We start from the raw sequence: 16764 nt of genomic DNA on the forward strand, positions 1-16764 counted from the left end.
ACATCTTACAACAAGACATGTACATAGAACCACAAAGTAAACATGATCATTCCAAAAGCAGAGAAGGAAGAGCGTTGAGCTTTATTGATGGGAATACCAATTTTCTTTATTAGCGTAAAAAGGATGCCAAGCGTGGATCTGTACGATGTGGAAGACCAGTTCGAGCTCCCAAAGCTCGACACTTGGCAGCTGCCTGAAGCAATCACCATGAAATTAATATCAAAAGGAAAAATACTTCATCATTCAATTTTCTTACTTCAGTTTGAAATCCACTCTGAAATATGAATAACATTCCTTTTTATCTTTGGGAAACTTACCACTTGAGCAGCAAATGGCAACATCTTCTCCGGTACCATGTTTGCACAGATAGCTATAAAGAAAGTCAGAGAGAATAATCAATTATCCTAAAACCTTTAACATCCAATTTACCAAAGAAAAAAACTTAAAACAAATGTAAAAACACAGATGGCAATCGTGTCATTTCTGGTAACTTTTTGAGTTCTGGGTTCTGTATAGCTGCTAATCCAAGCTTACTCAGATTAGATATTAGGAGAGTATATCTTTTAAACCATGTCAAGCGCCCAAATAATTTCCATATGCGTCTCTAACAATTGCTCTTGGTTTCTGGGAGGGCCTGGCCAGTGGCCAGTAGGGTGGGCCCAAGGAAGAGCCCACCGGGAGGCCCTCGGAGGGGAGGGGAGGGAGAGGTGAGGAGTATGAAGGCGGGATGGAACACCCTACACTTTGTATAATATCTACTCAGGTAGTGACTAAACCTACCGTAAATAATGGCTCCAATAAATGCATCCCCAGCACCAGTTGTATCGATCAGCTCTGAATCTGGTATCTTCTCTGCTGTTCCAATAAAGAATCTACCATAAATTGTCCCTATTCCATTTGCTCTGAATTTTGTCACCACCTGGGAAATCATCCGGTAAAAATAAAAAGAAAAATAATATAATCTTATAGTATTTATCACTATTATCTATTTGAAGTAGAATTGACTAATTTATGTCTATCTATAATGCATATAAAATCCAAGACTGAAAGCTACTGTTACTGTCTCCCAACTTATATTTTTAACTTTACTATGTCAAATTAGATTAGTATTAAAATCCTTGAATGTATTTATTGCATTTTCAGTTTTTATTTTTCAATATTCTTCAACTCATCATTTCTTAATTAATACACATTTAACTTCTACACAATCTATATGAAGTTAAATTGCAAAATTGGATCTAAACAAATTCAGTATATATTTGCGATCATAGATATTAATATTTTAAAAAGAATACGTTTTACTCAATTGCTTTAAGTTTTTAACTTACATACTGTTGATATAATTCTTGGTGTCAATTAACCAATAGCCGACTCTACCAAAAGGGAAGCTTGGTGGTGGTTGTTATTCTACTGAAAATGTCAATCTAGAGCAAAACCAAACAGGGCAAGAATACTTTTATTGTACAAAGCATTTGTAACATATCTCACACACCCGTGAAATGATTCCTTCCAATTTATCTCATGCCAAACAACCGAAAGATGTAACTTGTGAGACATTATTATATTTAAGCATATGGTCTTACTTCCATGCTTGCTTTTGCATGGCTCGTATCTGATATGCTTATATGCAAAATCATGATGCTTAAGTAATGAAATTTGAAATGTTGGTAAACTCAACCAATCAAGATCCTCAATTGTCAATACAAGAAGTTGCTTTTATATCAGCCATGACCCTCCAAGATCTAAATTAGCTGAGATCCTCCTTTCTCTTTGTATTTTTTTTCTCTTCGTTTTTTAGTTAAAAAATATATATTTTTGTGCTCAAGGCTGTATTTTCAGAATATATCTTCTCTTCCTATTAAAATAAAAGTTGTAGAAGTTTTAGGTTCAATAATATTTTACCGATGATATACAGGTTGGGACGGCCAAGCTATCGTCTTTCCCTTTATATAAGAATTCTAAGAAACTCTCTGCATCCCTTTCTTCTATGTCAGCGTCCTCTGGCATTAAATTTGTAATTTATATTTGCTCCAAGAAAATAGTGCAATTCAAAGCAATAATTTTACAACATTATGCAATGCTTCAAGAAATTAAAAAGTAAAACTGATAAAGCCAGTGGTGTGCTTACCGTTTGCACTTCTTTCCAACATTAGACAACCATCTTCACCCAAAGTGACAACAACAAATTTGATATTTGGCAATCTTAAAAGCGTGGATACCATTGCACTCGGGATAGATGATGCCTGCGTCCAAGCCTAACACTCATGCAAAACAAATCCCAAATAAGCGACACCACAGAGGACTAGACATAAGCAAGCAGGAGCATATGCATATGGACATATCATATATGTAATTAGAGGAGAATCCCACCTAAACAGAAATTCAAGCTCATCATGACATAAAAAGCATAAGTTTAAAAGTAAATGTAAATTGAATGTGTCAAATGAGGAACATTCTTTTTTGGGTGCTGATAAGAGGACATTTTGAAAACATCACGTAGTGTATTTTCAATCTACAGACTTTGAACAGATGTATCCCTTCCTTAGATGCCGAGAAGAGATACATTTTCTAGTAAATCCCACTATTAACATACTAAAGAATCCAAATTTACATATTCCATATCAATTTAAAATGTATTCAGGCCAAAAGATAATTTGATTATAGACAAGCTTTAAGTTCCTCATATTACCTGTGGAAACCTTGCCGAGCATACAGCAAAGTCAGCAAGCTTCAGGAGCTCATCCATTCCTTCCCTCAGAGATTCTGCCTCAACTAAAATAGGAACATTATTGCGAGCTGCCTGTACATGAAAATTCAATGACTAAGAATATATTCAAAACTAAAATATGCGTAACGACTCCAAGATTTCACCCCTTCCCTGGAACCCAGGACAGACAATGTTCATGCAAGCTAAGTGAATTAAGTATTCTTTCCTTCCCAATGTTATAAACCCCATTCACCAAGTTGGGTAAAAACTAAAAATAAAAAGCTCACCTACAGGACAATTCCCTGTCTTCATGAATAAATTTGAAAGTGACAACTGACAACTTAAAGTAATTTATCATTTACCAGTATTCATGCCTTAAAAACTTATCCTGCAGTAGTGAAAAAACTGCAAGCAAAAGTAAGATAACAATTACCTCTTTTGCAACAAATAGAGCAGTTTCGGTAGACATTCCATCAAAATAAACTAATCTTGCTTCATCAAATGCAGATAATAACGTTGACTGAGACAAGTCATCTGGCATCATGGGAGGATCTCCAGGGGTGTAAATACCAGTGCGAGTTTTTCTGGGAGTATTACTTATAATTAGTTGACTCAATTAAACTACAGAAAGCCTAGGCAGATTGGCCCAGGTATATTTAAGCGTGTATTTCCATTTTAATGGAAAAGCTTGGCCATAAAGGATCATACCTAATTTTTAAAAAAAAAAAAAAAAAAAAATGATGTAGATAAAGAAGTATTGCCAATAGAAATATACTTTCAGGACTCCAGCTGCCTTTCTGAAACCAGTAGAATCACCAGTAAGCGTCATTATGTGATAAAAGAATTGAAATACATTACACATGGGGAGATGGTGAAAGTTTCTCAAAGAAGCACATGAGTATTTTAAAACAGAAAAAGTCTTTGTCTTGAATATTAACAGATCAATACACCTTTATGCATAATGTCAGACTCAGAACATGTTTAATACAAGGGGCACTGGCTAAGCTGAAATACTCTAGAGCTCTGGCATAAGGTCATGAAACTGTGTTTTCTGAAAAACTTTTCGTAAGATTATCATGCCCATTTTGAGTTTTGAATCAGCAGGTTTCTTCATATTGTTAAAGAAAACGACGTTAATATTAATCTTAGTGGGAAGTAAGGGGCAAAACATACAAGCAACTGCCTTACGTTTGACTGTCAACTAGTACATATGAAAATGTTGAACTACCACCCTTGGATACCTGAAAAAAAAAAAAAAAAAAAAAAAAAAAAACTTTCAACTCAGAAAGTGATAACTTGTTAGGAAAGAAGTGCAAACAATCAAGCACCACAATTCTTTATCAATAGACAAATTACAAAATAAAAAAGAAACTAATGAAATATTCATCTCCCCATTTGCTTTAATCTTAAAGGCTCATATTAAGTACATAAAGTATGCTCAAGGAAGAAGGTTCTTCTTGAGCCTACAAAAGAGTGTATTTGGTTTGGGCTGGCATATGAGTGGGATGATGACATTTCAGTTCTAGGCATCTAGCTATTCATACAAACATGAAATAACTCTTACAAGTTCCAAGTGCATGTAGATCAGTTCTAGCCTATCAAATAAACAAATCAAACAGATAAAGATAGTAAAATTCGAGTAATAAAATGAAAAAAAAAAAATGAATCTTTATTGGATGACACGTAAATATGTTGAATGGATGATTTTTTTTATTATTTATTTTGCAAACATTTGCTTATTAAAATCTTGACAAATCCTTAAAAAAAAAAAAACGCAATCTTAATAGGAAGATCTAGCTGCAATCACATAAAAAAATTGCATCTTATCAAATATGGAATAGCATGCTCGATGCTTCCAGAGCAAAGCAATCAATCAAACCGAATAGCAATAAAGCAAGAGAGACAGATCTAAAATCCTAAAACACGAAGGAAAACCATTGTTTTTTTTTTTTTTTAAAAAAAAAGAGATTACAAGCAGCACACAAACTGAACCTTACCACGACAAAGGAAGTATCAACACCATCGGCTTCTAGCTCCTTCAATATGCCCTTGCCTTGGGAATCATCTCCAACCTAGACAATCCACCAAATAGATAAATAAATAAATAAAAACAAATAACAAGCAACTCAATCAAGTTTGGATCATGCCTATGAGAAAATTGAAACATTAAACAAATATAGGAATTTAAAAAAAAAAAAAAAAAAAAACCTTGGAGATGATCTTGGGTTTCAAGCCGAGTCTGGCAGCACAAGTTAAAGCATTACCAGCATTGCCACCTCCTTGAACCTTCAACGAGGTGGTTCTGACCTTGTCATCGGGTTTGGGAAATGCATCCACAGTAGCCAAGAAATCCACCGTCGTCATTCCGCACCCAACCTACGTATATAATAATCATAACTCTTTCACTTCCGATTCCACAAAATCAGGAAAATCGAGCGAACAAGAGAGAGAGAGAGATGGAAGAGTCAACGCACGACGATGCGGTTTTCAGGAAGAGGAGGAAGGTCGTCGGAGGACATTTTCATTTTGGTGATGAAACTTGTGTGACGGAACCTCATTGACTGAAACAAGAAGAAAGGAATTAACAATGAGGATTGAATCGAATCGAATTGAACGAAAAAAAAAAAAAGAGAGAGAGAGTGATGAAAGTAAATCGTACATTAGAATGGAAGCGACGACGAAATTGAAAGATCTGAGGAGAAGATGATACGCCGAAAGGCTTCGACATGCATGCCATCAGAGAAAGGAACGGTTGGTTGGTTGGTTAGTTATGGTGGTTGCGTTCTAGTTGAAGGTGCAGTGGGACCGTTTGACTTCTGCTTCTCTTCAAGTTCAAGGCGAGCACTGAGGACGATGGTGACTTCTGCTTGACTTTATAACGTCAACCATGTCTTTCTATTTTTTGACTGGCACTTACATCAACGGGTCGTTGTAGTATAGTGGTAAGTATTCCCGCCTGTCACGCGGGTGACCCGGGTTCGATCCCCGGCAACGGCGATTTTCTTTTTAACCTCTCGAATACTTTAATTTCAGCTACAAATTACATTATTACAATCAATATATAGTTTTTTATGCTTGAATAATCGAATGGTTTTATTTTATCTATTGTTTTATATTAAATTAACTTATTTCAAAAACCTCAAAGCACAATTATTGCTGCATCCATATATCTAAAAATAATGTTTAATGTTTAACTTACATAAAGTTTATATACTCAATATCAAAGTTATTGAATCATAATATCTATTGTTTATCATTCGACCGGTTCTTTATATTGTTAATCGTATTGAATCGTAATCAAAATATAATAAAAAATATTTAGAAAAATATTTATTTAATTATTATTTTTATCAATATAAATTTTTTATATTGATTTTTGAGTTAAAATCATAAATTAAAGTTTTATTTTTTCCTTATTAATAAAATAAGTTTATATATATTTTTAATTTAAATTATAAATTAAATATTTATTTTTTTATTTTAAAATTTACTAATTTTGATTTAATTTTTTGTATCATATACACAATGTATAGTATTATACGATACAGTATGATATCATCCGATACAAACTTTTCTCTGATACATATCATAATACATATCCCTTTCCTTATAAATCCTATCATGTATCGTATGATACGGATGACTATACGTTTTTACACAAATCCAACAACTGAGCTAATACTCCAAGAACAATGAGCACAGTGGCGTAGCCACATCTAAGCCAGCAGGTGCCTTGGCACTTGTTTTTTTTTTTTTTTTTTACTTATTATTATATATTATATAATTAATTAAGGTTAAAATTATAATTTGACACCATCTAAATAAAAAATCAAATACTCTATACAAAATAACGACGAACCGTCTAAATGCAAATAAATAATAAGGAACATGTATAGTATGGTTATATTTTTATGTTTCACCTTTTTTTATTTTTTATCTTGTATGTTTGTTTTTTTTCTGCTTTATTCTAATCAATTATGTTATTTATTCTTATTCCTATTATTTTTAAAAAGAAAAACTTCTAAACTTAATCACAAAAATGATTAGTTGGCCTGTTTCAAAATTTGGGTCTAACTAAACCAAATAAACTCATTTAAAAGTAGGATAAAGAGTTTGTCCTTTTAAAGGACATAACCTTGTATCTTTTTAGTTTTTTACACTCTATCTTACCAGTAAGACATAGTTATAATATGAAAAATTATTTTTTTATTCTCTTTCCTCAGTCACTCTAGCTAACGTGGAGATAAAAAAAGCAACTTTTCATGTTAACACTGTCTTACCTATAAGACATAGTGTTAAAAACTAAAAGGACTCAATTTGTGTCCTTTAAGAGGACACATACTTAACCCTTGAAAATAATAATCATGAAACCAAATGAATAACAGGTCTATAGTTATGGAATATGAAGGTCCATTAAACTATTGTGTTTAGGGTTATTGTATACACAAGGAATAGTCAAAGACCTAATTTTCAAATGTGAGAACTTTCCATCGTGCTTATGGCTGTTGCAAACAAGGGCGATATTCTCTAATGTAAAATATTGAAAATTTAAGGAATGGAGACAATGAAAGAGGAGACAGAGGACAATGCTTATTATACATATAATTATTATATTTGTGTGTTTTCATATCTTTAGTACAATGTTTGACTAATTATTTATTATGTTATGGGAGGAAAGTGAAATTCTTATGTTTGAAATGTTAACTGGAAAGGTTAATGCATTTTTATATATTTGCTTTAATATATAATTAATGACAATTGTTCATGTGAATTTTCAATGGTATATGACATTATTTAGTACATAATTTAAATAACTATGTTAGAATTTATAGTAAATTTTTTTTCTAATAAATTTGTAATTACGATAAATATTTTGATATATCAAATTTTTTGTCACCACCTAAATTTTTGAATTGGCTCCGCCAACGAGCATAGACCTCTGCATGCAGCTTAATCTGCATAGCAGATAAACGAAGCGAGATGAAACTTTGGCGAACCAAATAGGTTCGAACTTTCCTCTGAGTAATGCTTGCTGAATTTCCCAAGATCTCACTACTATGGGTATCTAGTTCTGCCATTTGACCAGCTCGAATAAATACCTTCGTTTTACCAATCTGTGGCAATAAACAGAATCAGAAAGCCACTTCAATTCATGAACTGATTTTTAAAATACAATTGAGCTTAAGAACTGGTTATTAATTTATTTATTTTTTAGTACAGTTTAATTCAGTTTATAATTCAATTTTTTGGTTCTTTTGGACACTACTACTTATAGTAATTTTCGTCTTAAAAAACTATGGTAATTTATTAATTTTACAAATTATAAATTTTAAAGATGAAAAGGTTGAATAAATAAGACAAGCTATGAGTATGGTAATTTATTAAATTAAATAACATTTGGTTTTTCCTCATACACCTTTTCAATACACTAGCATTGCATATTTGCGTATACCGCTGCTAGTAAATATAGACAGAGCAGGGATTATCATAGTGAATTAATTTTGGCTATATATGGCACGTCCTCGTTAACAGGAATGAAATGGAGCCACGAGATACAATTCAAGGCATTCACAATTGTTCAAGTTACATTTCCTCCTTGTATAATGAATCAATATTTCAAAATTAGTCAATACCCCTATCTCTCCAACCTTAACAAGAAAACTGCAGAAATTTGAGACGTCTAAGCTAAACCAGTCACTCAATCAATAGTTCGGATCACTTCCCTTTAGGAACTGTACATTTCAAAAACACTAGAAAAAACCTCAAACCTTAAACCAAGTAACCATCATTCCAATCACGCTTGGAAGAAGGTCCCCCATGCTCACTCCGGCTTCCTGTAAATCTATAGAACGATAGCTTGCTTCGGACTGTTCTTAAGGGGCCTGATCTATTCCCATGCCTAATTGGTAAAGATATCTCATCTTCAATCATGCTTGAAGTTGAAAACGGTCTGTTTTCCATTTCTTCAAGAGGACCAGAACTATATTCCATTGTGATGAAAGAAGATGCTTGCCCATAAGTTAATCGAGGGGTAATCCCTCCAGCATTCCACCAACTGCTATCAGAAGGGGCAAGGTCACCTCTAAAATCAGAGTCCTGAGCAGAGGAGTCCTTACGACTACTACAATCTCCACCAGTCTCATCTGTGTCATTGTATATCAACTTAAGAGCCTGCACAACTTCACCCATAAAAGGTCTCTGCGTGACCTCCGGGTGAGCACACATTGAAGCAATTGCAGCAACTTTTGCCATGTCATCAATGTTGCAACTTCCAGCCAAACATGGATCCACTAACTGTTCTAAACCTTCTCTACTCCTCAAAAGTGGCCGTGCCCAAGTTACAAGATTCTCCTGTCCCTGAGGTTGAGACATATCCACTGGTTTTTTGCCAGTGAGAAGTTCAAGCAGCACAACACCATAACTATAAACATCACTTTTAACAAGTAAATGGCCTGTCATCGCATATTCTGGGGCAACGTACCTGCAAAATGGAACAATTAGAAAGGGATCAAATTAAGGCCTGGAATTTGCACTGCATCAAAAACAGAACGAAACCATGCATAATTTATTGGACACACGAATTACACCTTACAAGATCCGTGGAGCAAATTGAAGTCATAAAGCTAAAATTATTCAGTTGAGAGAAGAGACAATCTGAAAAAATCTACTATGGTTAGCAAGGTGGCAGGATGTGTGTTTAACTATTAGAATCTTTCATAAATTTACTACCATAATATATAGGTTATAAGTTAATCAAGAGTTCAATATCATCCCAAACTTTAAAGTAGTAAATATTGAAGGTTATCAAAGAACTTTACATCTATAATACTCAAAATGTTTAAGAAAGTGCTTAATAAAAATGCTGCAGATAAAGTCTGTTTTACACTTACCCAAAAGTTCCCATCACCCGTGTAGAAATATGATTACTTCCTTCAGTCGCTTCTCTTGCCAAGCCAAAATCAGAAACTTTAGGGGTAAAGTCATCTTCTAGTAACACATTGCTAGCTTTAAAGTCTCTGTGAATTACACGAGGATTAGAATCCTCATGAAGATAGGCCAATCCCCTTGCAGCTCCAAGGGCAATTTTCATCCGTGCAGCCCAATCTAGAGGTACCTTTTTCTTGTCATCACCTGCAGGATCATTAACAAGCATTTAAATAATTTAATTTATCAGATGGAAAATAAATATAAATTGAACATGAGCTGCACATCTTGAGATGATGAAAATATATTACCATGCAGATGGGACTCAACACTGCCATTGCGAACAAGCTCATACACCAAGCAACGCCTACGCCCTTCAATGCATATACCAATCAGTTTCACTAGATTACGGTGATGCAAACGGCTTAGCATCTCAACTTCTGCAATAAATTCACGATCTCCATTCTGATTATTTCTTGTAAGCAGCTTAACCGCGACTTCAGTCCCATCTTCCAATGTCCCACTATAAACACGTCCAAATCCTCCTTCTCCTAATACTCTCCTTGAACTAAACTTATCTGTAGCTTTCTCAAGCTCAGAGAGAGAAAATGTTTTAGCGGAGAGAATGGAAGTAGCTGTTGCGGACATAAGGGACACTGATGTCGAGCTTGTAATACTGCTTGACAACATAGACCCCAAGCCTGAATTACAAGCATCAATCCATTTACATTACTTCAACTATTATACAAATGAAAGAATAAAGAAGATAACCAAGAAAACATGACAATTACTAAATATTACACAAGGATAAATAAATACCATATTTGCACCTCATAAATACAAGTTCACATACTAGAGAAAGTGGAATTTATAAATGTAAAATGAAAATGTTCACGTTGCCAATATATTTGAGCTGCAGGTACAAATCAATAATCACCAAAGGCAGAGGACATCTCATTAATATTATTCGTGCCCTACATGATAATAATAGTATGTATTCAATAGAATAAGTCTGATTTACAGTTGTAATATAAAAATTTAATATCAATCACAAAAACTACACACGTATAAATCAAAGAAACCTAATTGAATGGGTACAAAAGCAACATCAATGAGTATGAGTAATGACACTAGGAAAACCTTCGAAGTCAAACAAGTCTACACACTGCAAATTCATGAAGTTAGATCGTATAACTTCACTTTCCCAAGAAATAGAGCTTAACTACACAAATATAATCTTCTGCACATAACAAGGAAAGCAAGGTGAACTAAAAGAAAGAAACTAAAATAGGAGCCATAATCAAACTGAAGAATAATATTTTAGGGAATAGCCCAGTTGAGTATACAATAAATGATTAGCAATCATACATAAAATTCAGCTAATTTCATTTAAGCATTATAAAATTGTTTTAAAAACATCAAAAAAAAGTTCAAAATCATACCAGATCTCTTGTTTAGAGATGATGGGAAAGCAGGGCCTACAGCACTTGATGGTCTCCTAATCTTCTTCCATTTCAAAGCGATGGAAAATGCTCCAACCAAAACCAGCAAGAGTACAAAGGAAGATAAAGCAATAATGATTATGGTTCTGAGATTCATTTTCTGGCTCTTGTTGTCAAAGTTGGCACTGACTGGCAGAATACCATCTTCACTTTCACTGGGACCACTCCCACTTATAGCTCCATATGGTGGCGATGATGGCATTCCTGATACCAACAGCTTCAGTCTCAAACAGTAACACAGCACTGGTAAAGTAAAATGTTATTAGGAGAAACATAATTACCTGGATAAGTGATGTACACTACAGCATAATCACCAAAAAGGCTCCTATTTAGAGGAACTTTTTTATGCCAAAACCTCTCATATGTCAGAGCTGCAGTGGTATTGTCAAATTTCTCTCCCAGTGGAACCAAGTTAATATCAACAATAGTTCTTCCCTGATTTTGACTGTCAGCAGTGGCACCCATTATCTTCACCTGACTCTGTTCTAAATATGTGCCTAATGCAACCTCGTTCTCTAACTCAGTCATTACTGGAAAAACAGCATAAGGAGCTACATCTAGTGTAAGCCTGACTTTCATGGGAAATACACAACCACAAGGTGTACCAAAGGGAGTTGATGTGAGCGGATCCGTACAGAATGGCTCACAAGCTGCCAGAGATTTCATTATAAATGAGTATATGGAATGAGACACTAAAAGGGAGGGCCAAAAACAAATGTTAGGTTCAGAAATCCATTCAATCAGTAAAAGGTTTTATTTCATGGAAATGATTAATTTGAGTTTGCATGAAAACAAATATTTAGGTCTATTGCATTAATTAAACCCATTGCAGCCTACCATAACCTTGAGCAGCAGGAAATAATTTTCGGATAGCATAGGCTGCTAAACATCCAAAGGAAAATACAGTTTAAAATGATTTTTCCCACAATATACATTTTATCATAAATTTGAAGCAAGCAATAATTATCACACACCCTAGACAGCAAACTGATTAAACAAATTATAATTTTCCATCACATAAAACATTTGTTATCTAAGGAAGCAAAATGATTAGATTAAGAAATTTCTTCAAAATACCTCTATTTTTGACATTATTTCTATTTACATCATCTTTCCATGATTAACAACAGCACATGATAAAAGGCTAAGAAGGCAGCATAATCACAAAGTTCAGATTACTAGGTTAACAACAAATGAAGAATCAGGTCATGACTCTCTTGATCAACTTATTTGACCAAATAGAGATTCAGAGATACATAAAAAGAAAAACAAATTGTAACTACAAAATGGAAAGACCAAAAGTTGTTGAGATACTATAACTACTCCTGACCCCAGGAAGAGTAGGAGCAAAAGATAGGTGTCTAAACTTTAAAAATTACCTTGGTCTTTAGAAGGGGGTGGAGCCACTACATAAGGTCTCACGGCATGATGGCGACGATGATGACCATGATATTTTGGTCTTGGAGTCACACTAGGACCTAAAATACGAAAAGAATAGCCCTTAGACTCAAATCTAATATTAAGTTTAACAGCAATCTATTGAAAAATATGATAATATACCTTGATAAGATGGAGATGGAACAGGTGCCAGGGATGGACCAGAAGAAGGTTTAACTAACCAAGTTTTAGCTCTTTCCGATGAGGCAAATGACACACTGAGAGAAACCGACTTCACTGCATGCAAAGAACCAACTATGTCACACATAACAGCATAGCATCTTCAGAGAATGCCTTAAAAGTAATCTCTTGAAAATAACGTAAAATATCAAATCATAATCTTTTCATTAATAGCAAAGAGTGTGGTTGTAACTTGTAAGCTTGAAGCATGCTTTCCAAGAAAGCAGTCAGTTCGTGGATTTTCTAGCAAAATGGGGCACTCGACATTATTTGTCTTGTGCAATCTAGCAGACTATTGACCTGGGAATGAATACGTGTTTTGCAGTGGATTTTGTTGGTTCTAGTTTTATTAAGCATTAGTCTTCATTTTCTTATCACTTGTACCACCAAAAATATAAGAGTGTAATCCAATATGGACTGGAGCACAAGTACACATAAATATTGCATTGGATTAATTCAAAAAAGCCTATCAAAGGGAGAAGGATTTCCACTGCCATCTTTCTCAAGACTTCAGTAAATATCCAAGTATACTTTAGCAATATACTTCAAAATAAATTTATCCCAAAATGAACTTTTTGTTAAAATTTGCAATTACGCTATATAATGCTCGATTTTTGCATCTTTTATTTTTAAAAATCCAAACTGGAAAGTAATTTGTCTGTCTGAGTTTCCAATATTTCACCACATAAGTTTGTGGTACATGTAGAAGTAATATGAACTAGCAAAAATTTTATTATAACAAATATGAGGGAGAGCCATGAAGCGGTGTTAAGCTTTCTCCTTTGAGACTGGAAGGTGACCAGTTCGAGTTCTAGAAACAGTCTCTTTACAAAAGTGCAAAGGTAAGACTGCATACAATTGACACTCACCCCTAGCCTCACAAAGTCGAAGAGCCGTGTGCACTGGGGATTTGCCCTTAAATACGCTCGTATCTTAATCAGACTTCATCTCTAAAAATGAAGCAGCTTCTTAAAAATGAAATTTATATGCTTAGGGTAGAACTGCCAATACGAAGTTAAAACATTTAAGTTGCTTCCAGAAATAGAGCATCAGATATAGGAATTATTAAGTGTATCAAAGAGTTCATAGACCAAAAGAAAGGATGAAAAATTAAGTCCGCGTGTCCCCTCTGTTGATCCTGCGACAGAGACTGAACACATAATATCCAGTTTAGTCTCAAGCAGGTTAATTAGTAGAATTTAATGAGGTAGTTGTTAAAAGCAATTAGATTATGCAATATATTCTTCAAGAGGCAAGTAAAATATATTTCTTGACTAGTCAATGTTCCGTCTAGTAGCAGAAACAGATAACATAAATAACTTGATGGATCAAATTGTAATAGTTCTGCTTGAATGGAACGGAGTCATTAGATTAAAATACTAAATAATTTGTATACCTAAGGCAATTAGATTATGCAATATATTCTTCAAGAGGCAAGTAAAATATATTTCTTGACTAGTCAATGTTCCGTCTAGTAGCAGAAACAGATAACATAAATAACTTGATGGATCAAATTGTAATAGTTCTGCTTGAATGGAACGGAGTCATTAGATTAAAATACTAAATAATTTGTATACCTAAGGCAATCCATTGGTAGGACAAATATATTTACTGCCCGAAAATAAGAAAGATTGAATATCCATTATAATAATACTGCATCAAAGAATTAGGTTTGGCATGTGAAGTCTAGGTTTTGAACGTGATAGACAAGTATGAGACATTGAGGGGGTAACATAATGATATGTCATTCATACTGACTAGCAGAGAACTACATAGAGAAAAAACATTAAAAAGACTGTCCTAGACGTAATTAGAATGATAATAAATAAAGCAAAAAGGATTATATTCATAACACTATTGACAAACAACCAACTCCTATTCAAACAACACAGCAGAAAATCCCAGAGAAATTATAACTTTCTAGAATTCAGCTCCTATCAAGGTAACAAACTAGCAAACATGAACGCACCCAGTCTCAGGTTCAGGGACCCTGAACTTGGTAACTGTTAATTACCAGTCAGGGTTCATTCTGCTTTATATGGGCCATACTTGTGAATAGCCCCGCTTTAGCGCGCTATAGCGGAGTTGCATTGTGATGCAGCGGCTGGCCGCCACAGACCGCGCTGCGAAGGTCAGGCAAAGTGTAGCGCATGTAGCGGCCGCTATTGCGGCTGAACAGTAGTTTCTGCAAAAGTGTTCTAGTCGTAGAAGGAAGAGGTTTACAACTTAGATACAAGTGAAAGTGAAGATGAAGATTTGGATGTTCATGATTTCAATTATGATTAGTTCCTAAAGTTCTTTGATTTTGACATTTCACTTAAGTGGTAGTTTGAATTTTGACTAATTGCAACTTTATTTTGTTGTGTTACATTATTTGAGACTTTAATTCCTTCAATTTGCTTATGATTTGAATTTTAATGTTTGAAATCATTTATGTTTGAGTTTGAGATCCTTCAAATTTGTTTTTTATGTCACATTTTCATATTTTAAGTTTTATATTTGTGGAGTACAATTTAGTATATTACTTAAGTACACTTTGCACATTAGCGTTGTAGCGCTACCCGCCTGCTATAGCGCTATAGCAGTTTGGAGGATCAGGCGCTACGCACCGATATTCAAGATTAATAAGTATGATATGGACATGTACCTACGTATGGTGTATGCTTCCCAGAATAATCCATATCGTCTAATGCAAATATTCTTCATGCGACAGAATAAAAAACTAAGTACAGAACTAACGCTAAAGAACCAATTGTGTCAAACTCTCATGTCACGATGTTCTTCCATTATTATACATTTACTTCGATATTCATAATCCGCGATGTTTTATCATAAGTTAATGAAAGAACAAGCACAATCACAGAAGCTATTTATTCTATCCCGGAACAGCACGCAAATGGTGATCTCATCACATTACAGCACATAAATAAGCTTACGCCAGCAGAAAAGCGAGAAAAAGGCGCTAACAGCCAAAGAACATAGGGACAGAAGCGGAAGAAGTGAAAAATACCTGAGCAAGGTAAAAGCAAGTTAAGAAGAGCAATGAGGAAGATAACCGACGCCGGCATTCTCTCTCGCCGAACACAAAACTGGCGAAGAGCATCGTCAGAGGAAGGGAGCAGCTTAAAGCTATGAAACCTCGCCGCAGAGTGACCGGCAGCTCTTAAAATTCCGGCAAAGCAGCCGTCGGCGATCATGGCGTGGACGGCAGCAGACCGAGCTGGGAGGAAGAGAACGCATAGCTCAAAATCGGCGGCGAGAGCGAAGAAGAACGAAGCATTTGAGTTGAAACCCTAGGAGAGAGAATGAGAAGAAGGCAATGCAGGTGGATCGGTTTCTGGATCCATGAAACGCGGTTGAAGATCTACGCAACAAAACCGATATGCATGTATAAGAACCTACAGAGACAGAGAGACAGATAGATAAAGAGAGAGAGAGAAAGAGAGAGAGAGAGATGTCTGTGTTGAAACGTAGAGAGTGAGTGTGTGAGTGTGTGAGAGAGAGGAAGAAAGGATGTGAGAGAGAGAGAGGGAGGGAGTTGAGAGACTTTAATGCTGGTGGAGTGTGGTTGATAGTGATACAGTGATGCATTCAGTTTTTTTTTGTTACGTTGATCATCACAGTGCACGCAACGTGTAGGCGCGTAAGCGAAAAAGGATACAAAACGACAATAGGGGAGTCGTTTCATTACCTTTTGGACTGGAACGCAAAGCAAAAACGCGCCTTCAGGGAAACACAAGTTCGTGGTGGGCCTATCCCTGTCATTATCGTATAAGTTTAATATTTTATTTATTTTAAAAAATAAAAATTAGGTGAGATTTATTGTTTTATTAACTTTGTAATAATGATGTAAAACTTCCCTGCAAATTAAATCAGTCAAACAAAAGTCCTCCTCCTCTTAATCTACTATTTATGAATTAATAAATAAATAAAAATATTGTAGGTCTTCGTTGGCTCTTTCTCATTTTTTATGTTTTCCTTTTTTGGTGGGGAGCGTCTTATTAGCAAATCTGC

At 34.7% G+C, this 16764-nt stretch overlaps 2 protein-coding genes and 1 non-coding gene across 3 annotated transcripts; 1 reads left to right on the forward strand and 2 right to left on the reverse strand.

The window, feature by feature from the left end:
• Positions 1-5249, reverse strand: LOC133287839 (uncharacterized). The gene is made up of 11 exons (XM_061485523.1): positions 5182-5249; positions 4916-5083; positions 4705-4779; positions 3896-3948; positions 3141-3291; positions 2690-2800; positions 2129-2255; positions 1903-2000; positions 781-919; positions 318-370; positions 1-193 (listed from the first exon to the last, which is right to left on the reverse strand). Exons 1-11 carry the CDS (start codon positions 5230-5232, stop codon positions 110-112), a joined length of 1110 nt encoding a protein of 369 aa, XP_061341507.1. The 5' UTR covers positions 5233-5249; the 3' UTR covers positions 1-109.
• A 383-nt stretch (positions 5250-5632) lies between these two features.
• Positions 5633-5704, forward strand: TRNAD-GUC (transfer RNA aspartic acid (anticodon GUC)). The gene has a single exon. It is a non-coding gene; the product is annotated as a tRNA-Asp (tRNA).
• Positions 5705-8270: 2566 nt separating this feature from the next.
• LOC133287838 (receptor-like serine/threonine-protein kinase ALE2) lies at positions 8271-16146 on the reverse strand. Its single transcript, XM_061485522.1, has 8 exons — positions 15761-16146; positions 12694-12807; positions 12513-12611; positions 11415-11783; positions 11074-11337; positions 9943-10332; positions 9598-9838; positions 8271-9188 (listed from the first exon to the last, which is right to left on the reverse strand). Exons 1-8 carry the CDS (start codon positions 15945-15947, stop codon positions 8477-8479), a joined length of 2376 nt encoding a protein of 791 aa, XP_061341506.1. The 5' UTR covers positions 15948-16146; the 3' UTR covers positions 8271-8476.
• Positions 16147-16764: the final 618 nt, after the last annotated feature.

Source organism: Gastrolobium bilobum, unplaced genomic scaffold (genome assembly GCF_033153095.1).
Source record: "Gastrolobium bilobum isolate Gb01-03AN ecotype WA unplaced genomic scaffold, APGP_CSIRO_Gbil_v1 utg7986, whole genome shotgun sequence".
Lineage (NCBI taxonomy): Eukaryota > Viridiplantae > Streptophyta > Magnoliopsida > Fabales > Fabaceae > Gastrolobium > Gastrolobium bilobum.

What these genes read in the sequence shown, in the direction of transcription:
- LOC133287839 (XM_061485523.1), bottom strand. Translation starts at nt 5,232, where the DNA reads ATGAAAATGTCCTCCGACGACCTTCCTCCTCTTCCTGAAAACCGCATC. An exon ending in CTCTATTTGTTGCAAAAGAG is followed by an intron (nt 2,801 to 3,140) that starts GTAATTGTTATC and finishes TTTCATGTACAG; the next exon opens with GCAGCTCGCAATAATGTTCC. An exon ending in TCCCAACCTGTATATCATCG is followed by an intron (nt 920 to 1,902) that starts GTAAAATATTAT and finishes ATGATTTCCCAG; the next exon opens with GTGGTGACAAAATTCAGAGC.
- LOC133287838 (XM_061485522.1), bottom strand. Translation starts at nt 15,947, where the DNA reads ATGATCGCCGACGGCTGCTTTGCCGGAATTTTAAGAGCTGCCGGTCAC. An exon ending in CTTGCTTTTACCTTGCTCAG is followed by an intron (nt 12,808 to 15,760) that starts GTATTTTTCACT and finishes CTTTGCATGCAG; the next exon opens with TGAAGTCGGTTTCTCTCAGT. An exon ending in ACCCCCTTCTAAAGACCAAG is followed by an intron (nt 11,784 to 12,512) that starts GTAATTTTTAAA and finishes AATCTCTGGCAG; the next exon opens with CTTGTGAGCCATTCTGTACG.